The sequence below is a fragment of a genome, unplaced genomic scaffold (genome assembly GCF_019419815.1).
Source record: "Pyrus x bretschneideri cultivar Hongxiangsu unplaced genomic scaffold, Pyrus_bretschneideri_v1 Contig23, whole genome shotgun sequence".
Lineage (NCBI taxonomy): Eukaryota > Viridiplantae > Streptophyta > Magnoliopsida > Rosales > Rosaceae > Pyrus > Pyrus x bretschneideri.
The window spans coordinates 2,212,934-2,238,676 of record NW_025999535.1 but is presented as its reverse complement, the minus strand read 5'-3'; the positions used below and the strand labels follow the sequence as shown (position 1 = coordinate 2,238,676).

At 34.3% G+C, this 25,743-nt stretch overlaps 1 protein-coding gene across 1 annotated transcript; it reads left to right on the top strand.

Annotated features, from left to right (window-relative positions):
- The first annotated feature begins 14,695 nt into the window (after positions 1–14,695).
- Positions 14,696–21,929, top strand: LOC103960102 (sulfate transporter 3.1). Its single transcript, XM_009372514.3, has 12 exons — positions 14,696–15,418; positions 15,654–15,861; positions 16,706–16,877; positions 17,412–17,477; positions 18,203–18,316; positions 19,750–19,866; positions 20,009–20,135; positions 20,443–20,729; positions 20,840–21,030; positions 21,125–21,210; positions 21,312–21,388; positions 21,497–21,929. The coding sequence occupies exons 1-12, from the start codon at positions 15,088–15,090 to the stop codon at positions 21,683–21,685; spliced, it is 1,965 nt and encodes a 654-aa protein (XP_009370789.2). The 5' UTR covers positions 14,696–15,087; the 3' UTR covers positions 21,686–21,929.
- Positions 21,930–25,743: the final 3,814 nt, after the last annotated feature.

Sequence of the window (25,743 nt, the reverse complement as noted above, 5' to 3'; positions counted from 1 at the left end):
GTTACGAAAAGATTCTGGAGAAGGACCGGGGAAATCGGGTGGGCCCACTGCACGGGTGGGTGGAGTAGGAATTGAAACTGCCATAGGGGCCCACCGAGTACACGTCGAACGGTACTTTCCATTTTTAACCCAAAAGTGGATTTTGCCGGGTTTTTCAAATTTGTCGGAGGTCGGAGGCCTGCCCTGGTTACGAGTTCAAGTTAGTGGGTTGAGGCCCAAAGTGAATAGTGGTGGGCTTTTTGGGGAAATTGGGAGTTTATGAGACGGGATACGATACCCTCCGTTTCTTGCAGAGTACTTGCTTGAATACAGGACACTTGAAAAAATTTATCCTGAGTTAGGGTGGGTCGATTTGTTTTTTATTTTTAATACGAATGGGGAGGGTAGAAATAAGTAAAACTGAGACCTTTGCATCTAGTTTCATTTGATCTGTCTAAACTAGCAACAGGCACACACGCAATGTGTGCGCAACAAAATTTGTTTTTAATGTGAACTTTTAATTTGTTTTGTTTTTTCATCTATTTATAAAGTTTTTTATTTTTATGTAATTAACTACACCGGTAAAGTAAGCTTTCAAAGGTGATGTGAAAGTAAAATAAAACTTCAAAGGGAAGAGTTTTGGCCTGCTTGCGATTTGGCCTGCTTCCTAATGGACGCAAACAAAAAAATTATTCTGCCCTGAATACTGGCAAGTGGTGGGTTTCAGCGATCCGTGTTCAACAAGGCAACACAAACAGCATGCATGTTTTGTTTCCTCCCAAAATTCCAAGGGTTTAGGGTTTAGGGCTTCATTGCTGCAATTTATGGCGTACATGTATATAAGCCCATTTAAACATTCCAAATTTCCAACTACATCCACATGAATATTAGGCCAAATATTTATTCACATACCTAAACACAAGCACAAAATGTGCTACATAAGCCTAGAAGATGGTGGACGTGGTTCAACTTTAATTAAGAGTGATTCCGTTTTACATACCAAGTTTTATTTTTGGACACTCATTAATTTTAGGCTTAAATGTTAGAATGGTCCTTGTGTTTTAGTCACTGGATCAATTTAGTCCTTGTGTTTTTAATTTGGCCAATTTGGTCCTTGTGTTTATCTCCGTTAGCCAGTTAAGGACATTTCCATCTAATTTCTATAAAAATAATTTACAAATTATTATAAAATTATTTATTTGTTTAAAAATATTTAAAAATTAAAGAAAAATTATTCTCCTTCCAACTCCCCAACCTCCTCTAACGTTACCCCTCTCTTTTCTATGTCACAACCCTTAATCATTTTTCAAATTTGAAGTTTTATCTCTTATATGTGTTATTTTTCATTGATTTGCATTTTAATAGTAAAGAGAAAGGGTAATTATATCTCTTATATAATTTTTCTTATGAAATTTTTAATAGAGATTAAATGAAATGTCCTTAATTGGCTAACAGAGACAAATACGAGGTCTAAATTAGACCAAATCGAAAAAACAGGAACTAAATTGACCACATGACTATAACACAGGGACCATTCAAGGGAAGGAATGCATATTTTTTTTTTCAAAAAATGGAGATTAGTTGTGGGACTCACTTCACATCGATCTTCAACAATCAAAACTGTATATTGTATAAGTCTCGATTCATTGATCATCCTTGCAAAAATTCAATTTAATCTGAAACCACTTGCTTATTTAATTATCACGATGAAATTTCAATGTTCCTTAGAGAATAAAGTGTGCATCAATTTCTTTGAATTCAATTAGATGCCTTAAATATTTCTGATTTGGCTAATATTTTGCAAAGATGATCTATGAGGTGTAACTTGAAAAATAGACGGTTCAGATCATTAAAGTTCAATACGATGTGAACCCTACAATTAATCCCCATTTAAAAAAAAAAAAAATATATATATATATATATATATATATCTTACCTTAAAGGCTTCCCATATACCTATATATAAAATTATCATAAACGAGTAATTGAAGGCTGCGACTGAGGATGCAGTGCCGGTGGTTGAAACTCAAATAGCATATGGGTGTCCAAAGAAAAATATCATGAAAAGTTCAAAGAAGGTTATTCTTGAAAGTTCTGTAAATTGGGTCTAGAAAAATAAGGGTTTACAAAGACGAAACTTGAATGCACATAGAACCACTCTTAATTAGAGAAAAAGAACACGAGCTTCAATTTTTGCAAATCACTTACCGACGAATATAATGAAAAGTTCATGCCTACATGACAAACTATGACTTCTTACATATAACAAGGAAGTAGTTTCAAAATACAATTATAAGAAAAGTTCTTGTATCCTATTTAATTTGTTTTCTTGTTGTTTAGACCAGATGGAGAGTCATTTGTGCTCTCATGCTCATTTTACCGAGAATAATTTATATAGTACGGATACACCACCACATATTGTTCTGTGTCGATGAAACAAAGTCATTAGGACATAATTTTACTGATTTTATTTCATTGGTGCAGCACGCTCTAGTAAGTCGTTATCCACTTTATGAGGCCAAATTCTAAGACGCAACATAGACCAATATGAAACATGGGACAGAGACACATTTGGATTTTCTAATCCATGCTGCTTTGTGAAAGTAGTAGAAATAAGTGTAAGATAGGGTCAATCTGGAAACGTCTCAAGATATGAAATGCCCTACAGCAGAGGCCAAGGGAGTGCAAATGGAAGCCACAAGATCCATTAGAATATTTGTGCATCTTGGACGACATTCGTCTGCAAATGTCGTTTTTGTGCACACTATATGTCGCTTAGGGTGCTCTAATGGTCACAGCAAGCCACAAAGGGTGTGTTTGTTTCTCGGGAAAAAATCAGTTTTCAAAAGTATGGAAAAAGGGTTTTGGTGAGGGACAAGAGATAAGCACTGCTTCTATATCCAAGTAGAAGAAGAGAAGAGAGGAGTGGTAGTTTCTTTCACTTTATTCTGTATGATTCTTATTGAACCAATCTTTACACATTATCTTTTGTCTGGCTGCATGATATGTCAAAAGATACTACCTTCAGATTAAAAATTTGTGTAAGATTAAAATCTAATTTTAGTTTCTTGATACATTTAATTTAATTACTTCATTTTATTAATTATATTTTGACGTTTTATTTCTCTTTTTATACCCAATTGTAATGTATTAGTTATATTTTATTTTAATTTTATTCTGTTCATTGTAATATATTTTGTTTAGACATTTAGGTAAACTGATTTTTTCATATAACATGTTCAAATAGGGCCGAAATGAGGAGCTATAGACGGGCCAGAAAGGAAAAGGTGTGAAGCAGAGTAAATAGCTAGTTGATTTAAAAGGCATTCATCTAGCCAGTTAGGAAAATATATTTTGTCCAAACAGACATTTATATAAATCAATGCGTTTTAAAATATTTTCATTACACTTATGTATTTACATATTTCTTATGTGTCACTATTTTTTTTTAACATTTTCTCATTTAAATACATGTATAAGGATATAAGTGTGGGAGGTTAAACAAAATCAATAAATTAAACTGAAAGTATGACTTTAACCCCTCAAACTCAATTTCTTTCATATAAAACCTGACATAAATTTTTTACTCGAATAAAACCCAATGACTAGACTCCACATAAGCAAATTCATTAATTATGTTTGACTTTACACATTTTAAATTTTTCGAATGCCTAAGATGTGACATCCCACATCGTCCAGGGGAGTGATCCTTATATGTATATTCTCATCCCTACCTAGTACGAGGCCTTTTGGGAGCTCACTGACTTCGGAATTCATCGGAACTCTCAAGTTAAGCGAGTAGCGCGCAAGAGCACTCTCATGATGGGTGACCCACTGGGAAGTTCTCGTGTGAGTTGCCAGAAACAAAACCATGAGGGCGTAGTCGGGGCCTAAAGCGGACAATATCGTGCTATGGTGGTGGAGTGGGCCCGGGATGTGACAATTTGGTATCAGAGACTAACCCTGGCTGCATGTGTACCGACTAGGACGTCGGGCCCCTAAGGGGGGTGGATTGTGACATCCCACATCGCCCAGGGGAGTGATCCTTATATGTATATTCTCATCCCTACATAGTACAAGGCCTTTTGGGAGCTCACTGGCTTCGAAGTTCATCGGAACTCTGAAGTTAAGTGAGTAGCGCACGAGAGCACTCCCATGATGGGTGACCTACTGGGTAGTTCTTGTGTGAGTTCCCAGAAACAAAATCGTGCGGGCATAGTCGGGGCTCAAAGCGGATAATATCGTGCTACGGTGGTGGAGCGGGCCCGGGATATGGTGGACCCCTGGCGGGGATGTGACATAAGATACCCCTTTTTGCATGTTTAATGTGCACAATTAAACATATGTAGATTTTAAGGAGGATTAATGATTTTACCAAAAAAAAAAAAAAAAAAGGGTACTAATATTCTAAATGCATTGCATGTTACATGAGAATTCAAGATTTCCACGTTTTGTAATTAATTTGGTTGATTCATGTTTCTCTCACTCCATAAATTTTGCTTCTAATTTGATATAGGAATTAGTTTGGCAAGTTTTCTTAATCTTAACAACATTTTTCAATTTAAATATATACATTAGTGAAATAGTCTATCTTTTAAAATATTTATCAATAAAATAATGTACCTATTGTTCAAATTTTAGAATAAAATTTTACCTGTTCTTATTTAACAATAATGTATCCACAATGTTATTTTTGTATGAATATAATTTACCTACTTTTTAATTTTATATGAAACTAATTTACCTACTGTGACAATAATCTATCTACAATACTACATAAAAGATTTACCTTTTTTAACAACACTAGTGTATCTACAATTTTGTTTTCGTATGAATATAATTTACCTACAATTTAACTTTTCAAAAAATGTATCTTCTATTTTATGTTTTACTATCATATGTATGTTTATGTGTTCGCAAAATAATTTATCTAAAGTTATATAGTTAAGAGATATTGTAATGCATTATATTAATCCATTATTAGATTGGTAAAAGAAATTGTTAAAAACGTTAGCCATAATGGTTGGCTAATAATGGTTGTATGAGAACAGTTATAGAAAGTTGTGGCATAAATTGTAAATAACTTATATTAATAGGTTACTTGTTTTCTTATGTGGCAATTTATTTAAATTTTGGGTTTTTACTGGATGTTGATTCATAGGTGGGTTTTTATCCGAAATATATGAGTTGTATGAGCCTATACCTAAACAACCCTAAATTAAAATGTGTATGCTAATACATTCAAATATTTCATGGGTGTCATTGAATAAAATACATGTTAAATATTAAAAAAAAATTGAATTTGAATTAAAGTACAATTCAAATGACTAGAATTAATATGTAATCTAACACCAAATTTTAATTAAATTCAATATTTTTCAAAAATTAAAGTTCAAAACCCCCCTTATAATGTCACGTTAAGCCGCGATGCTCCTACTCATTTATACTTTATGAGAAATTCTGGATTTAGTACTCATATTGCAAAAGATAGCTTGTAATGAAATGGATTGTTTCTTCTTGCAAACCAATCAAACATCAATGTTAAATACATGCGTACTCTTGTTTGGTGAATTTAACGAGTTATTGTTAATTACGTGTGTGACAATTAATCAATCACTCCATATAAGAAGTCAATCAGCAATCTATCATCTATCATCCAATTTATAGAGAAAAAGTAAATAGGATGTGTTCTTCAAAAAAAAAAAAAAAATATATGTAAATAGGATGTGGCAAATAGGCACAAATTTGAGGGGGATTTTAAGCCGACTTTTTTTCAGAAAAGCAGCAAGAGATATGGCAATGGATTGGTGGGATCCAGATCCTCTCTGAATCTAAGGATCTTGATCCTAGGGATCAATTGATCCGGCCAATTGAAATTTAATCCAACGATTACAAATAGAGGATCTTACTAAAAGTGAAAATAATTATAACTGTTAGATCAAATTTCAACAGGCTGGATCAATTGATCCCTACGCTCAAGATCCTTAGATCCGAAGAGGATTTGGATTTGGATTGGTGGGCCTAATATGGCTGAAATGAGAGTCTCTGTTCATGGTGGAGTCTGTGAACAATATATAATAAACAAAATGATTATGTTTTTAAGAAAATAAAGCCATTACAAAGTAATATTATTTGAGAGGACAATTATCCATGAAATTATGAACAAAATTACACTATTAACACACATATATATATATATATATATTTCATGTTTTCCAATCTCTTGAACTCTTCTGTTTTTTTCTAGAACCACACGTTCTTTGATCAATTGCCTCCGTGAACCTTGAAGAAATTAATGTAACATCTCACATCGTTCAGGGGAGTGGATTATGTAAGCCTTATATGTATATTTTCATCTCTACCTAGCAAGAGGCCTTTTGGGAGCTCATTGGTTTTGAGTTCCATCAAAACTCCAAAGTTAAGCGAGTTCGCGCTAAAGCAATTTTAGGATGGGTGACCCACTGAAAAGTTCTCATGTGAGTTACCAGAAACAAAACCGTGAGGGTGTGGTTAGGGCCCAAAGTGGACAATATCGTGCTACGGTGGAGTTGAGCCTAGGATGTGGTGGGGGCCCGGGCCGGGATGTGACAATTTGGTATCAGAGCCAATCCTTGGCCGGAAGTGTGCCGACGAGGACGTCAGGCCCCTGACGGGGGTGGATTGTAAATCCCACATCGTCTAGGGGAGTGGATCTTGTAAGCCTTATATTTATATTCTCATCTCTACCTAGCACGAGACTTTTTGTGAGCTCACTGGCTTCAGGTTCCATTGGAACTCCGAAGTTAAGCAAGTTCGTGCGAGAGCAATCCCAAGATGGGTGACCCACTAGGAAGTTCTCGTGTGAGTTCCTAGAAACAAAATCGTGAGGGCATGGTGGGGGCTCAAAGCGAACAATATCGTGTTACGGTGAAGTCAAGCCCGAGATGTGGTGGGGCCGAATCAGGATGTGACAATTAAGGAGAGTATTGGCACCATACATTCCTTCACAACCTCTCTGCACTTTATTTCTGAAAGTCGAAGGAAATATTGGCAGCACTTTGAGGCCACAATTTTTCCACCCCAAACCCTAAAATGGGTCTCACCACCAACTGCATATTCCTGCCCTGTTCAAGGATATGTTGCTTTCGGGTTTCATTGGAGTGGTCGTATATTCTTTTTTGTGGGGGCCTATCTTCCTTTCTTGTACATATATACCTGGCCAGATATAATGCTCTCACAACATTAAATTACAATTATCTCAACAACAAGAGATTTTTCAGTGTGCTCGGAACATAAGCATATATGTCATATGTCATTTTTAAGTGTAAGGACACTTGAAAAGAAAATATCCTTGTACTTGTATAACAAACATACCGTTTTGTGTTCCAGCACAATAAAAAATCTCTCCTCAACAACTAGACTGCAATGAGACCTTTAAACTCAATAAAAAAAATTGTGAATTCAATGATATTTGTGATGTAAACAACAGTGTTCCCACATTTGAAGAGAGAGAGAGAGAGAGAGAGAGAGAGAGAGGGGGGGGGGGTGTTTGTTGTTCATTTTTCACATGTTCTCTGTTACTCAATTAATGGAGGGTTTGTGGACTGGAGCAGGATTTGTACCATAATCCAGGTACAAATATTTTAGGCCATAGGAGTTTCTAAGTATGCATGCCACCGGGTCCGATGAAGTAGATCATCTGTAGCCACCAATTCTGCTCCCCTTGAAGACATTATCATGCGCACCTTTTATTTTATTGGAAACTCAATCATTGCCAGAAATTTGATATGAAATCCACCAATAATGCACATATGATATGAAGTCAACCAATAATGCAGGTTGTAAGATAAAATTAAATTATAGTTCAAATTATTACACAGTTGTTCCCAACATAATACTATTTTCTACTTTTTTTTTTTTTTTTTTTAATATGCATCTAAATTCCAGCATGCAATCAGAAATATATATCGTTTTCCCTGTATCTCTCACCACAGTTAAAAAAAAACTATCTTCTGAAACTTTGCATGTAAATTTTGTTGTTGAATTGGAGAAGACAGCTGCATGAATTCAAGGCCTATATTATTTATCCCTCTTAGGTTCCATCAAGTCATTGTTAGCGCCCCCACATATAATTAGAACTTCTTTCACGGCAGTTTAACTTAGCAATTGCATCCACATAAGCATATGACAAGAAGAGCTGGCACAGATTCGAAGTTAACTATATATATATGAGAATGCTTTTAAGAGAATGCATTCTCCATTGTTGGTTGTGCAGCCTTTGTAGGCGGACAAAGGATACCTAATCCATATCCGAATCGTAAATCGAAGGACAATGAAGTGAAACTGCCCAGGAGCATTCGCCTTCAATTATTGTAACTTTAATATGAAATCATGGAAATTTGAAATGATGTTCATTTCACCTATCGGTTTCGGATTTGATATTCAGTTACCAGGTTCACAATACATGGCACGATTAAGTAAGGTGAAGTGGAGCTAAAAATTCATTTTAAATTCAAGCAATATCAGCAGAAAGGTATAAGAAGATGAAAATTAGGATAAACATTATCCGTGGTTACACTATTCTTTTTTAATTTTTTATGTACAACGTTATTTTATTCTAAAGAGTTGATTCAGTGATTCAGGCTAAGTCACACAAAAGACCAATGCAATGAAACCATATCAAACTCACTATTCACGAGAGTCAAAATTAAAATACATCTCACTTACAAGTGAAAAGAAATATCACTAAACAATAATACCGGAATTGATAATTACGTACGTGGAAAAAAAAGATGCACCAGACTGTAATCGACAAGCATACAGATGTACATATTGAAAGCGAAAGCGAAAGAAATTATAACTAATTTATTAATTAGAGAAGTTTCATGGAGGGCATTGTGAGGTTTTTGCCCAGGAAGGTTGTAACTTGGGCAGGTTTTTCTTGGCAGAAAGATTCCAACAACAATCTATTCGAAGTGTGAACTTGGATTTGATTCCTGTTGATGACAAAAAATATCAACATAATGATTCAAGAAAAATAGCAGATAAATGATGAAGTTTGAAAAAGAAAATACTACTTAATTAGTAACTTAATTAACAACTGAATTCGTCAGCAAAATGTCAACTCTGCCAATTAAATTAACGCATTCATGTTCATCGAGCTTTATTTATAAATTTTCTGGCCTGCATTATCTCAATTATCACGTTTTATATTGTAAATAATGACCTCTTAACAGCTCTTCTACATAAATAAATTTCATATAAGTCACATTTTTCTGTAAGAAAATGTAATTAATTTTAGTTAATATTTAACTGATGATATGCATGACCTATGTATAATCTGGACTCTGCATTTTATTTGTTGCAGATAATATCGAGTATGACTCCGAACCTTCAGGGCTAGGACCAGACACACACACGTGTTATAATTCATTCTTAGAACCCTAAATTAGATATACGAATGAATGAAGAATGCATAAATGCATGCAAAAACGTGCGCGGAGGTACTGCGCACATGCAAAATATAGGTTTCTCAATGGATTAAAGGCTGTCCAATGTCAACGGCTATATATATATTTTATGGGTATCACACCCATAATTCCATATAAAGAAAAGAATAAATTAGTGGCAATTCAATAAAAAGTCTGTAATCCCACTAGAACTTACAGAGCACACATTACATAAACGTGAATTACAAAATAATATTTTTGTAAAAGAAAGTTCAAAACTTGGGTACATAGACTGCCTCCCTTTTTGAAGTTTTATTATAGGATTTGACTTGCAAAACGGAACGTCGACTGTCGTCTACATAATGCTTTTTCCTTCCTTTTTTAGCTGGGATTATGACCTGCAGCGTAAGATAAATTCACACAAGCGGAGCTTTTGAAAAAAAAAAAAATCAAAAAGATAAAAACTGTTTATTTTACTTTTCCCTATTGGTGCATGAGTGTACAACCATTCAAGGGTAGAAGTCATAATATAGGTCGAACGTACAGCCATGATGCATATGGTACACAATTATTTAAAAAACATTGGCCTTGTCCTATAATTTTTGACACAGATAGATCAAGATCCCCTTCTGTCCCCTTGGCCCTTGTTGAGAAAAAGTTACCGGCTCCAAAAGACAATTTATATGAAATTTCTAGTTGTTACTAAATCATAATTATTTACTTTTTAAAAAACTCGAACACTGACAAGCATTACAAATCCCATAAAGCTCAACAAAATTTATAATATAGTCAATAATGGGACATTGTAAACAATTCCTCTTCTTAATAATTGATATGTTTAATTGGTTTATCCACTTCAAGGATTCACACGAAATTAAAACAATTTATAAGCAAATTATGAGATTACTAATTATATCGCCTTACACATTAGTTTAAGTGTGACTGATTTCTATATATAAGAATCAGACACTTTTAACTTGATTTCTATAACAAGATTGCTACACCAGTATGAGTTTGATATAAATAATTCAATCTATTAATTATGGGACTCATCTACTTTCTAATCAAGCTCACGAGTTCAATAATATATTGAACTCAATAATTAGAATCACTCTCATAAAAATCAAATTCTCAAACCCACCATAAGGGTATGGATTCTTTTAAAATTAGAATCAAAATTAATTTTTATTAGGCTATTGGGAAAGCCTAAGGGGCAAATAAAATAAATATATAATGCAGTTCAACATATATGGGGTCATTTTGTCAAAGTATTGTGTTGGACATAGGCTTGTTATTATGCATGAGAGGATAGTTAAATTCTTTAGATAACCTTAATTAGTTGTCCCACTTTGTCTTGTGGGACACACCCTCATACCCGTGATACTGTCACAAACACAAGATGTTGGTTCTTCATCGTGTGTGTATATATCACCAACTAGAATTTTGGTTCAGTAATATTGTTTTGTATTAATTTGCCGCCCCTCGTTGAAACCCATCTACTTAATTATTGTCTGGAAATAGCTGATCAAAACAAAAGATGACGTAACCTCGAATAATATTTAGGGTAAATTACATTTTATCCTTTCAGATTTGGAGTCGATTTTAATTTATTACAACATTTTAAAAATATTTCAATTTCATATATTCGTTACAAAATTCGTTAAGTGATGACGTGGTTGTCAAATTTGTACCATGTGGCAAAAAAATAATTTTTTATGCCCTTTAAAATATTATAATAATTTATCCTATTTAAAAAAAAAAAAAATAGAAAAGAAACCGTGAAGTTGTCGCAGCTCGATCTTAAAGAAACCCAAGAAGCTTCCAGATACGCTAGTGTGCAGGTGTTTGTGGGTGGGGTTTTGATTTGGGATCGGATTTTCAAATTTGGTGTGCAGGTGTTTGTGGGTGGGGTGGGAGATGGGTTTCTAGATGGTTTGTTGGGGGGAAAGGGGGGGGGGGGGGTGGGGTTGTTGGTGGGGATGCAGGGGTGGAGTGGGGGTGGCGGGGTTGCAGGTTGAAGGTGGGGTGGGGTGGGATGGGATGGGTGTGCTCGGGGAAGAAGATGGGTTTCTTTCTTCTTTTTTTTTTAATTAGATAAATTATTATAATATTTTTAATGCATACAAATTTATTTATTTTACTACATGACATAAATTTGGTAGTCACGTTCATCGCTTAACGGATTTGTAATGGATATATGAAATTGAAATAAAATAATAAGTAAATGTATGAAATTGAAATGTTTTAAAAATATTATAAAGAATTGAAATCGACATCAAACTGAAAGGATAAAATGTAATTTATCCTAATATTTATTATAAAAATATGAGTTAATTGTCGATCTACTGTGCAGTAGTTGATAGTGCTGTAGCATCAATATAGTCCTTACAAGTCAGCAGAACATAAAGACGTAAGACGTTTTACAAAAAAAAAAAAAAAAAAAAAAAAGAAAAAAAAGGGGAAGACGTAAGACGTTTGAAAAAGTAACACTTTTATATGCTTTACGCAGGTAATCAGCAGCTGAAGAGGAATTCAAATTTGACCCCTATATTTGATTGACTTATTCAATGAATTTGTGACTGAGAATGATCGACCCTCTTTTGGATCAAGTTGGCAAATTCGCTAATGGTTTTCGTCTGGCACTCGACAAGGTGAATCTTCATATCAAAGGGCTAACTTATTTTGTTTCAGAAAAATACTTGATTTGTGATTGTTGGACACGACGCGTGAATAGTCTCTTTAATACAATATTTTAAAATGAGCATTAAACAGTATATGCAGTCTTCAGTGCAAAATATTACTCTCGACATAAGATTAATTTCAATGGTAGGCTAAAAGCTAAATTACCAAATTTCTCCTAAACCCAATCCAACCTAAGGGGAAAATTTGGGCTAAATGCTAAATGTTAAACTAAGGCCAAATTCCCCCCAAAATTTAGCCTAGAAATCAGAGCGGACTTCATCCAATATTTTTTGGAATTTAAATTTTTTTAGATTAAAATGTTCATAAAATTAATTTACGATAGTCTGCATATTTATTTAATTTTTTTAAAAAAAAGTAATTTAACAAAGAAAATAGCCCAAGTTCATTCTTTAATAATCCCGAGCTAAAATTTTAGGCTAGAACGGTTAGAGCAGAAAAGCTGTTTCTGGACTAAAAGCTAAACTTTCCGGGCTAAAATATTTGGCTTTTAGCTCAACCATTAGAGATGGTCTAACTATGCATGTAAAGAGAAGTATCCTTTGCAAGTGAACCATCTACCACAGTAGGGGAGAGAAGTGTTATCTTTATATCTTAGGATTCAAACCCCATCAGTTCCTTAATCTAATATCTAATCTAATAAATGTATCGGTTGACAAAAAAAAAAAAATATCCTCTTATTTTCTTATAGAAAGCACTATTACCACATTTCTTTTTATTTCTCACATATCTTTGTTAATTATTTTTTTATTAACTATTTAAAAAAAAATTAAGAAAAATATGTAAATAGTAAAAGTGAATGCGTGGAAAGGAACCATCGTTTCTTGATACGTATTAGGAGTCATGTGTTTTCACATGAGATGAGAGAGAGGATATTCAGAGAGAGAAAAAGTTTTGTTATATGACATATACAATTACTTAAAAAGGCAAGGTAATTAATCAAGATTCTACGTAAGCATTGAGGTAATTATCAAAGTGCGCAAATTAAGAATGATTTTCTCAGTCCGCCGAAAACGAAAAAGAAAAGAAGGTTGATTACCAACTTTGACAATTTGACCGCTCCATACATGAATATACATTAACATGGACACTAGAAGAATCAAGCTATGTTAGGCACTCTTAAGTTTGAATTAAGAAGATTATTATTAATAATCCAGTCAAACCAGCCGAGTTATTCTGTACATACCATGAAACTGTTGTGAAGGTTTGCTTATCTTAATAATTGAAAAGTTTGACCTTGATCCATATATAGAAGATAAGGGGAAATTAGAGCAGTGGTTCTTAATTTTAGTTTGATTGGAACTAAACTAAAAATTGTGAGCTGTACCTTGAACTTTAGTTTTAGGTTGAAGTGTTACTCAAAAAAATCATTACTCCACATTGTGTAATCCCGTTACACTTCAGTCCCTTTTTTCCTCTTAAATCCTTTAATTTTAAGTTGAAGTGTTACTAAAAAAAAACATTACTCCAGATTATAATAAGTTCAGGACCAATACGCCAATTTTCTTTTGAAGATAAATATGATAAGCTAGAGATAATACGAAATGAGTTTGATGAGATCATAAGTTTTATGACATATGTTTATTTAATTACTATATACTAGAAATAGGAATTAGAATTATGTTAATTCATAATTTCTGAGATGTTCCTCTCACATGTAATACTTAAAAAACAGAGAATAATTAATTAGGTGGAATAGTGGATTTCTTACCACTCTTTCTTTCCCTAATAACGATTTCTTGCAAGTGACCCTTTATTATAGTGATGAAAATGTGTTGAGCCCTTACATAATGGCGTGGATTCAAACTCCATCGATGACTAATTTAACATTTAATCTAACAAAATCTATCGTTTGACCAAAAAAAAAAAAAACGATTTCTCATATTCATAACTTCTCTCTATATTTTTAAGTCGGTAAACATACCAAAAGTTATACCTTAATATTTAGGTCATCTGAGAATATCAAAATTGGATGCATGCCAATTACGTGCAAATAACTGTCTTCCACAAACTAATCAGCACTCTTAAGGCAACACGTGTTGAGAACAATTGAGATTCATGGACATGGATCCTCTCCAGATCCATTTGTCCTAATCCACCTAGTCAAATCATTCGAACCATTGAAATTTGATCAAATGGCTACAAACAGGGGCTCACTTTAAAAGTTATAATAACTTTAGCTGTTAACTCAAATTTCAATAGCCTGGATGATATGACTAGGTGGATTAGGACAACTAGATCCAGAGAGGATCCATGTCCGAGATTCATAGATATATACTAGAACAACCAGTGGGAGTGCACCACATCTTCACAAGTGATGCCATAGTGGCAAACAGCGAGTAGGCCACGCCCATATTTGCATATCCAAATCCTAGATGTGTAAGGTATTTCTCCCCAATTCATTCCTGTTCAAGAGTTAAACCACTCCTTTCTTCTTATTCGTGTAGTGTACAGTGACACTATGACTTGTAATAAAAAAAATCCTTTAAAAATTAAAAAGAAGAAAAGATCCATTATATTTATATACGTGAGCTTCCCCGATTTTGCCTCCTCCTCTCAGCTGAGCAGAAGTGAACAAAATAGAGCATGAGGTGTGCAGCTAACATATTTGAAAACCTCTACAAACATGTCCCCCTTTAATCACTAATACAATACCCCATCGTCGGTCCCCCAACGCATTCTCTTAAAAAAAATTGAGAAAATTAATCAAACACTACCTTCCCCCACTTGTATATATTTGCCACAAGCAATCACTTCCTCAGTCTTAACAATCAGCTTTGCTCTCCCTCTCCCTTTCCCTCTCGCAATACTTCCCACAACTTCTTGATTTCTCACCCAACTTCCCACCACATTCCCCAAATCCTTCTCCAAATTTAGCATATCCCAAATTTGTACCCCATTCAATACTTTTACAAATTGTGTCACGTTAATTTGTTCGTACCTAGCTAGCTATTTGGAGATCACTTCCCTTCATTTTATTATGGGTACTGATTACCCTTCAACCAATGTGGAGGACTCTCTACACCGAGTCGAGATCCCACCACCTCAACCTTTCATCAAAACATTGAAGTCTTCTCTCAAGGAGACCTTCTTTCCTGATGACCCTTTGAGGCCGTTTAAGAACCAACCTACTTCAAGAAAATTCATTCTTGGCTTCCAGCACTTCTTTCCAATCCTCGAATGGGCGCCTCGCTACACGCTCGAGTTCTTGAAATCAGATCTCATTTCCGGCATCACCATCGCTAGCCTCGCGATCCCTCAGGGGATTAGCTATGCCAAGCTTGCTAACTTGCCACCCATTCTTGGCCTATGTAAGTAGCCTTTATAACAGAATTAGTCACTTTTTTCCTTCATGTTATTCATGCTCCCAGTTTCTCGTTCTGCGCTCAGAACTCAATCCTGTCGGAATGATTTTATCCTTTTTTTCTCCAATTTTAACGTGAATGGATTAATAACAATTATACGTCACATGTGTCATGTGCGAGTTGGATTGTGATAGATTATTGAACTTTATTTGTTTATTAATTAAAATAATTACTAATGCAGATTCAAGCTTTGTTCCACCATTGATTTATGCCATGATGGGGAGCTCAAGAGATTTGGCTGTGGGGACTGTGGCTGTGGCCTCACTTCTCACAGCTTCAATGCTCGGGGCTGAGGTCAATGCTGCAGAAAATCCTACCCTTTATCTTCACCTTGCCTTCACCGCAACCTTCTTTGCCGGAGTTTTCCAAGCTTCCTTGGGTTTGTTGAGGTTAGCAATTACTAATGATTCTTTTATCCTATGTTCTAATGGTATTCCTCTTGTCATCTCTAGTAAGTAAGAGATTTAAGGTTCAATTCTCACCAAAGGTGAATTCAAACCACATTATTGCTAATCCATTGTGAGGCTAAGTCCACATTTTCCTCTTAGTATAGATAATATCATATGGTAAAAAAAAAATAGAAGCAAACTTGTTTTTTGTGTGTGAGTATATCAATATTTTTACATTAAAAGGAGGAGGAGTTTGGCTAAATCACACAATGGGCAATCTAGTTTGGTATCGAATTCCTCATCCACGAGATTTGAATATAAGATCTCTCATTTTTAAGTGAAGAGGAATACGACCAGATTGTAGTAAATAAATGATTAGATGCAAACTTGTTAACTTTTCATAAAAAGACAGAATAACATATGATTAATTGTAGTGGAACAACAGGACAATCTCAAATTGTACTTGTTCTCTGGTTTTTTTGTCTTTTAGGAGAATTAAGTTTGTCCTAGTTCAATATAGACTAGCGAGATTCGAACAGAATAACGCTCATTTTTGTAACGGATCGTATTCAAGATCCTGCATAGAGAGTGATCGATCACTGCCAGCTTATATAGATTGGAAAACTAAAAGTAAAATGATAAGGATAGAAGGAAGATAAGAATTATAATCCGAATTTATTTTTTCTGTCATTTGTAATATATATTTCATATTCTACAGGAGAGCTGAGGCCGCAAATTTGCTTATAAATTTTGTGTGTGTGTGTGTGTGTGTGTATATATATTTATTTATTTATTTATATATATTTATATTGATATATAATTTGATTTGACTGGATTATTGCAGGCTAGGATTTATTGTGGATTTTTTATCACATGCAACGATAATAGGGTTTATGGCGGGGGCAGCAACAGTGGTTTGCCTGCAACAGCTAAAAGGAATTCTAGGGCTTAACCATTTCACCAGTGGGACCGATTTAGTGTCAGTTATGCGCTCTGTTTTCAGCCAAACACATGAGGTTTGTTGTCCCTACCCTGCACTTTTCTACCCACACAAATAAACCAATATCACAATTTTATAAACCTCAAACACTCACTGATTCGTTTCCACATGTTTAATTCAATTAATGGAAAAAGATGAGTGGAAATTAATGAATCTTAACGCTAAGGTTCTATATAATACTGTTTTTAAAGTCATACGTGATATATCTTGGCACGTATGACTAATTATATATGACTTTAGACAGTTATTGTGAAGATGATATTATTTGTATATACTCACGAGAAAATGTTATTAAGGAATTTAACTCTTTTTTACGTCATCAGAAGATGAGTTTGATTCTTGACCTAGCTAGAGTGGCCATGCTGAGGAAAAAAGTGAAAAAGTTCAGGGGATTTTTCTAAAGTTTAAAGTGTTTTTATTTCAAAAGGCATATGATGTGTTGAAATAACAATAGGCATAGAAGAATTTGAGCAAGAAAGTTTGCATCTTTGGTTTTTTAATTGTATATATAATTCTATTTCTATCTAACAATGATTGATGGTTGTTGCAGTGGAGATGGGAAAGCGGAGTTTTGGGATGTATATTTCTTTTCTTCCTCCTCACCACAAAATATATTGTAAGTGAATCGAACCGGCCATATCTTAATTTCTTGTTTATTAATTTCATATACTTATTTGTTTTATACATCAGATGCTTATTCTTTATATCTGTCATGTTTTAATTAACCTTGATAGAAAATTAAGCTCTCTTCTGTCACGCAATTATATGCCTGCTGGACCGGAAAATTAAATAACATAAAATATTGAATGTAAAAAAAAAAAAAAAAAAAAAAAGAAGGTATAATTGGATTGGATTAAGAGGGGCATTACTTAAATAATTTATAGAAAAGTATCACTGGATGGGATACATGCGTCCTAATCAAAACACTACTTGAAACTGCCTCGCATGTCACTTTTTCATGGTTTGAAATCGACTTTTAGGTATATATAAATTTATAAATTTTCTTCTTAAAAGTTCTGCTTTTTTCAACATCAGGTGACAAAACTTTCAAAGATGATGACGCCGGCCCATCTTCATCTGCATGCACCTTGTTAAAGTAATACTAGGATTAATTAAATAATAACAAAATTTAATTAATCCATGACAAGTGAACTTTTAAAATAACATATATACTAATTAACCATTGTCTGGACTCTTTCTCTGGCTTTGTCATTAGAATCACTGCCCTAGCTTTGTGTATGCTGTAACTTGTAAACAGTAAGAAAAGTGAATTTTTAAATTAATCCTAATGTGCTCATATAGTTTCTTTGTCTTCATATGTTGGACAATTTGATAATGCAGAGCAAGAAGAAACCAAAGCTCTTTTGGATATCAGCCCTGGCACCTTTGACGTCAATAGTTTTGGGAAGCGTTCTGGTTTATCTCACCCATGCCGATAAACACGGCGTTCAAGTGGTGAGCTCTCACATCAAACCAAAGGGAACACGTAACTCTAATCTCTCCTCGCATGAAAAAAACTTTCATAGGATAGTCGTATAGCGTTACGTGTCGGTCTCTCTTGAGACCTAGTAAAAACGGTCAAAGACACAAAGAGCTCATGAGAGTTGAGACCGTCCCATATATATTTTGCTCCTCTTTCGCACGGGATTCTTTTATGTCATTAGGTGTGTATATTTGTGTGTCTACATCTCACATCATGAAAATCACATACATATGAACGCATACATGGAAAATCATCTCTCTCATGCGAAAGATTTTATCATGACATTATGTGTATACGCTCGTACATATATGTCTATATCTCACATTACATGACGAGAAGTGCAAACACCCAAACACATACGTGGAGTCCGTGATCACCACCTAGAGTGGCTTAATGTGCAGAAGACATTAGGAACAGTTTGGACCACCATAAACAAATGCAAAGTAGGTCTACCTCCCCACCCAATGTGTTATAAGGCCTTCTCTAATCATGGGCTAAAACTCGAATTCCTCTCCCCCACCCCTCCCCAAAAAAAATCAACCCAACCCAAGGCTAAAATGTGGCCTAAAAGCTAAAACTCAAATGGAAGTCAAATTTAGCCCAACATTAATGGGACTGGCCCACCATATATGTATATTTTATTTTGTTTTATATTTATAAATTCGTTGAATCTAATGGTTAAGATCTAATTTAATGAACTTCAATAGTAAAAATAAAAAATAAAAAAATAACGGTTCAAATTTAAATCTAATGGCTGAAGTAATTAAAAAAAAAGATCTTTCATTTGCTTCATACTTTTTCATAGTGTTTAACGAGTTTCATGGTGTCGATTAGTGATTTTTTTAGTATTTGTCAGAATTTAAATATTTTTAGGTTAAAATATTCATAAAATAAATTGGGATAGTCTACATAATTTTTTATTTTTAAAAAGTTACTTTAAGAAAAAATTTAGTCTAAATTCATTTTTAATAATCTGGGGCTAAAATTATAAGCCAAAAGGATTGAAGCAGAAAAATTATTTTTGAGTTAAAATCTAAATTTTTTGAGCTAAAAATTTTAGATTTTAGGCCAAGGATTAGAGATGATGTAAGCCTTTCACAAATTTTAATCTTGGGCCAAACCAAAAAATGATTGTTCGAACACTGTATCGTCTACAGTATTTGACTCCCCACAAATAATAGCATTGGGTAGTGACTTGGTGGACCCTTAACTTTGCCCCATCTCCCATGCATTATGTGACGGTTCTGGTTGCTAGATCATGGTTAATAGACGCAACACCTCCTCCATTTCATTTCCTTTGGAATTTAAAAGTAAAATAAATATTCCATTTTGTTTTCTTTTTGTTTTTTACACAATGAAAAAAGGTTTCTAATTAATGCCTGCATTTTCTGGTGAATATATTCAGATAGGAAAGCTGAAGAAGGGGATTAATCCATTGTCGTTTGGAGACCTTGTGTTTGTGTCTCCTTATCTCACAACAGCTTTTAAAACTGGCATCATCACGGGCATCATAGCAATGGCTGTAAGTGTGTATATATATATCTTAATTAAATCCTTGATTACTGTTCTAATTATTGGTTAACACGACTGACCACCATAATTAATTAATAGCTTAAAGTAATTAATAAATTGATTATGGAATTTTTTATGATAATTATGTACAGGAAGGAATAGCTGTTGGGAGAAGCTTTTCCATGTTCAAGAATTACCACATTGATGGGAACAAAGAGATGATTGCCTTTGGGATGATGAACGTTGTTGGTTCTTGCACTTCTTGCTACATCACTACAGGTATTAATTACTTAATTAGTGTAGTCTCCTGAGATTGTTATGGTTGAAGAGAAACACTTCTAGAATCATGCATGTATACTAGTATAGAAAAAAACAAATCATGTATCAACTATTAACGTCAAACGGCATAATAGTTGAGTACAATAACAATTCAGTCCAATGTGTTTTTTTTTTTACTTAAACCGGTGTTTGAAATGTTTTTTACAATGAAATTGTGATTAATATTTGTGAAGAGCCCCTTAATTAAATTCATATGCTTAATTATCTCCTCTCATTAATCACATGAAATTTCTTCAATAATTTTCAGGGCCATTTTCCAGATCAGCAGTGAACTACAATGCAGGATGCAAGACGGCAATGTCAAACGTTATCATGGCAATTGCAGTGATGTTCACATTGTTGTTCCTCACACCATTGTTCCACTACACTCCCCTTGTTGTGTTGTCTGCCATCATAATCGCCGCCATGCTCGGCCTTATAGATTATGAAGCCGCAATCCACCTCTGGAAGGTTGACAAGTTTGACTTCGTCATCTGCATGAGTGCGTACATTGGCGTCGTTTTTGGCAGCGTTGAAATCGGCCTAGTCGTAGCGGTTCGTGTTAATATATGTCACACTGAAATTACACTGTGCTAATGAAAAATTATCGTGTGTTACGGTAACAACAGGTCAATAACTTACGATGGTTTGACTTCTTTATGCAGGTAGCAATATCTGTGATGAGGGTGCTTTTGTTTGTGGCAAGGCCTAGGACTCTTGTTCTTGGAAACCTTCCGAATTCCACGGATTACAGAAATGTTGACCAGTACCAAAGTGCAAGCAATATTCCTGGAATTTTGATACTTGAGATTGATGCTCCCATTTACTTTGCAAATACCAACTACTTAAGAGAAAGGTACTTAAAATTTACAACTGATAAGTAACAGTGTTACATGTAATTAATAGGAAATTAAAGCTTGATGTTGGCCTAAACTGCTATATTTTTTCAGGATTATAAGGTGGATTAATGACGAGGAAGATAGGATAAAATCTGCAGGAGAAAGTAGCTTACAATATGTGATATTGGATATGAGTGGTAAGGGAAATTATTAAAAAATATTCATGTATTAATCAATTCCCTTAAAGAAAATAATGGTAAATTATGGTACTAATCACCCTGTAATTGATTCCTTGCAGCGGTTGGTAACATAGACACAAGCGGAATTAGCATGTTTGACGAAGTTAAGAAGCTAATTGATAGAAGGGGACTTCAGGTATAGTCTATGTTCTCTTATCGTGACTCTTTTTATTAAATTATCAATAATAGTTTTAATATACAAAGAACACTAAATCTGACACTGTGTTTCGTTTTATGCAATCAGCTTGTATTGGCGAACCCCGGAGGTGAGGTGATGAAGAAGATGAACAAGTCGGAGTTGATCGAGAGAATAGGTCAGCAATGGATTTGTCTCACAGTTGCAGAGGCAGTTGCAGCATGCAATTTAATGCTTCACACCACCAAACCCGACCCAATTAAAGATCAAGAACCCGGCGCATGGAATAACGTCTGAGTTGCATGGCTAGAACTATGTATCACATAAAGCAATATGAAGTGTACGTAAAATATGATGAGGACTCATTGAAATGAGAAATTAGACTCATCGTTTTATGTTCTTGGTTGCTTAATTAGTGGGAAGTTGGAAGCGTTAATTTTTTTCCATCTCTCGTCTTTAATATTGTAAATCTCATAACGAAACAAAACTTTACATAGATTCATTTTTGTGAGCCTGAATTAATAAGAATAGTCCATTTATATGTTAGGCCATCTTCAACCAATCCGTCTAAAGGGCCATAGGGCTGAAAATAACTCGAAATGACACAAAAACCGTCTCTAACAAGGACTAGACAAAAAAACTTATGAACCTTATAGGACCAAAACCAGCCAATCAGATCAGCAGGCTGATCATCTCCAGCCAAAGAACTTGTGGGCCCCAAAACTAGCCAATCAGACCAGCGGCTGGCCCGATGGCCTTCTTCTCTCACTACGACGCCTCATTCGAGTGAACTGGTGAGAGCCAGGTATTGTTCTTTATCAAAGCCATCGATCATTGAGTGAGCTTCATCCAGAACAAGTATCCCCTTTCTCTCTACGAGATTGATACGGAAATTGCAGATCGGGGTTGCTAAATCGTGGATGGAGGAGGAGGGTGGGCGTTGTGGTTTGCTTCGAATCTTCAGATCGCTAGGAGAAAATAGGTCTGCAACTATGTGTTTTCATAATTGGGATGATGATGGGATTAACCAGGCTATGGCAGATGAAGAGAGATGAAGAGAGATGGAGAGGCGTGAAGAAGGGAAATTGATGAACTTTATTATTATTATTATTTTGTAATATATTAGAATTACCATGATTATCTTGAAGTTCATTAATTTAAAAAGTAAAAGAAAAACGAATTTGGAGGAGATCTAAATCTAATTATGTAGATCAGAATGTGAAATTTAGTTTTTATAATTAAATCTAAAAAATTAAAATTTAGTGCTAATCTGACACTGCATCAAACGCTTCATAGTTTTTAAATTTAAACTGTAGTTTTTAAATTTATATTGTAGTCTTTAAATTTAAGTTGTTGTAATTTTTAAATTTAAATAATAAATTATATTTGGCTTTATGGTCCTTTGGTCCCCTCTATTGGAGACAGTTTTTTTGTCACAGGCCTATGTTTGGCCTATGACCCTCTGGCTCTTCGGTTGGAGATGAAAAAAAAATATAGCATGATACTGTTCATTAAAATATTAATTTATTAGAAAGCTATAAGGTTAAAATGAGTCATTTGACCTTCATTCGATTAGAGATGACTTTATTGTTGTCCCTTCGGGAGCATCTGATAAAATTGGAACATTTATACGTGATTGTTGAAATAAGTCTGACGATAATGATTTCATGCAAGTATTGGAACCATATGAATTTTGGGCTCTTGATTTTGGATTAGCCAGCAAGGAAGCCTAAGAGTCTAACGGCTTGTTTTCCTTTTAAATACAAAATAGGTCTCATTGATTAATCGTCCGGAGGGCAAGGCGTGGCGAGATTTTATTCAGCATCTTCGGGAGCTCGGCGTCTCCGTAAATGCCGACGATGGCCCGATAGGTGATGTAAGGATTAGATTGAATTAACAGCTGTTAGTGTTTTGGACAGCTCGTTTATAAGCTTGTCCTACACCAACGGAGGAATCCAATGTGAAATGAATCAATGAAATCTTCACCGCGGTAGCAGCAACGCTGAAAATTCTGTGTGTTTTGTCAATTTCTCCTTGCTAAAACCAAAGATTTCTTCACTGAATTTAACAGCAAGCTTTTAGACTGAAAATGCTTTTACAAAAATATTTTTGAAACCAATACTTGGTAAAAATGCAAGTTAATCTTGAAAAAGCACAAGCACACAACCGATGCTTATTGCAAGAAGCACTTCAAATGCTTTTGGAATCCAATTTTTTTTCTCTAGAAACGGTTTCAAGAATTTAAAAACACTACTTCCTAAATGAGTCCCTACTTTCATATCAAATCAACCCTCAAGTTACAATTAAAGAAATCAACATTATCCCTTGATTGTAGGATTATCATTGTGATGGGTCTTGATTGATTGAGCTAGGCTTAAAGAATATTATCTCCTTAATGGCATTAATAATTGTTGGAACGAAGGAGTAAGACCCTTCCTATACTCTCTCTCTCTCTCTCTCTCTCTCTCTCTCATTAGGAATATCTTCTCTCCTCTTTCCATCCCCTCCTCTCACATTCTCTATTTTGTCGTTCTTATTTTATAAAAAAATTAATATAAGATGTTAACGTGGTTTAATCGTGACCGTTTAAATAGAAAGAGAGGAATGAGAGGGAAAAAAAGGGGAGAGAATCCTACCCTCTCTCTCTCTCTCTCTATATATATATATGTTGTGGCTTATTTAATTTGACAAGGGGGAGAGATGTGCGTGAGAAAGAGAGAGTAAAGAGAGATGCGTTTGTAGGATGTGTAAGGTTGTGTGTTATTTTGTACACAATACTTTTATTTATAGTAAGGAATTCAAATCTAATATTATGATTTACACAATTACACTTTAACATTATATCTATAACAATAAGTCTAATCTATAACACAAAGTGCTACATGTGTTTTCGGGATTGCAAGGTGGATTAATGATAAGGAAGATAGGATAAAATCTAAACAGGGGAAAGTAGCTTACTATATGTTATTTTGGTAATGAATAATAGCAGCGCACTAATAAATTCCTCAAAGAAAATATTGGGACACCATCTAATGAGCAGTATTAATCACCCTAAAATTGAAGGATTTGGATCTCTTTCGGATCTAAATTATGGGTATCCTAAGGATCTTCACATTCTTGTCGTTTATTGTACATGAGGTCATAAATTATTTTAAATTATTTTATTTAAGATTAAACACAAATAATACCTAATGAAAACTGACTGCACAATGTACGATGAACGATCATGATATGAGAATTCATAGGATTCCCACATAGAGGATCCTCATGCAAAATTGATCCCTTTGCAGCTGTTGGAAACAGAGACACAAGTGCAATAAGCATGTTTAGGGAGTAGGATTCTCTTCCCTCCTAATACCTCTCCCCTTTCATCCCCTTCTATTTAAACGGTTGCGATTACGCCACGTCTACATCTTGTTTTGAATTTTTTATATAGAGAATAAGACAAAAGGAAGAGTGTGAGAGGAGGGGGTAGAAGAGAATGGTAATAGGATGAGAGAGAATCCTACTCCGTTTGAAGAGGTGAGCTCTAGGTACAATCTATAATATTTTTAACTTAGGAATTGTTATTGACATTCCAAAAATATCATTCTACACTCCAAACTTTCTATATTTGAAAAGAAAAATACATTTGTAAGGAATGTAGAATGAGATTTTTGAAGTGCCAATAACACTTTCCTTTAACTTATAGCGTCATGTTTGGAGTGTCATAACTGTTTAAATATACAAATAAAGCTAGCTCTTACACCTTGTTCTGATTCTGTATATGCTTTTTATTATTTATTTACTGTATTAATTCTTAACTTTCAGACGTCTAATTTACACTCCCAACAAAAATTAAAGAAAACTATTAAGCTCAATTACAACTTTACAAGAATATTGCATGATTCTAAGATCATCACATTGTTGCATAGCTTCAAAATTATTCTAATCACATTGTTGCCAAGCTAGCTTCAAAATTATTCCGGATTATCCTCGGATTTTCTTTATGAGGATTCTGAAAATCCGTTAATCTTATATGTTCATTGTACATCGTGAGGTCAGAAAATATTTTAAATATTTTTATTTAAAATTAAACATAAACAGTACTTGACAAAAATCACACGATGTACGATGAACAAACACGATTCATAAATTCTCAGAATCCTCACCAAAAGATCCGGAGAGGATCATGTTGGCTTCAGAAATAGATTATTATTATGCTTACAAAGTAAAAAGTTTCCTCAAAAAAAGAAAAAAAGGAAAACAGAAAACCGTGTAATGAAAAAAGTAGTTGATGAAACAGATACATAATCAATGGATAAATAAGAGAGTGACTGATATTCAGTTTAGCTGCGCCGTTTGAGTAGTCGAAT

What these genes read in the sequence shown, in the direction of transcription:
- LOC103960102 (XM_009372514.3), top strand. Translation starts at nt 15,088, where the DNA reads ATGGGTACTGATTACCCTTCAACCAATGTGGAGGACTCTCTACACCGA. An exon ending in ATAAACACGGCGTTCAAGTG is followed by an intron (nt 18,317 to 19,749) that starts GTGAGCTCTCAC and finishes GAATATATTCAG; the next exon opens with ATAGGAAAGCTGAAGAAGGG. An exon ending in AAATCGGCCTAGTCGTAGCG is followed by an intron (nt 20,730 to 20,839) that starts GTTCGTGTTAAT and finishes TTCTTTATGCAG; the next exon opens with GTAGCAATATCTGTGATGAG.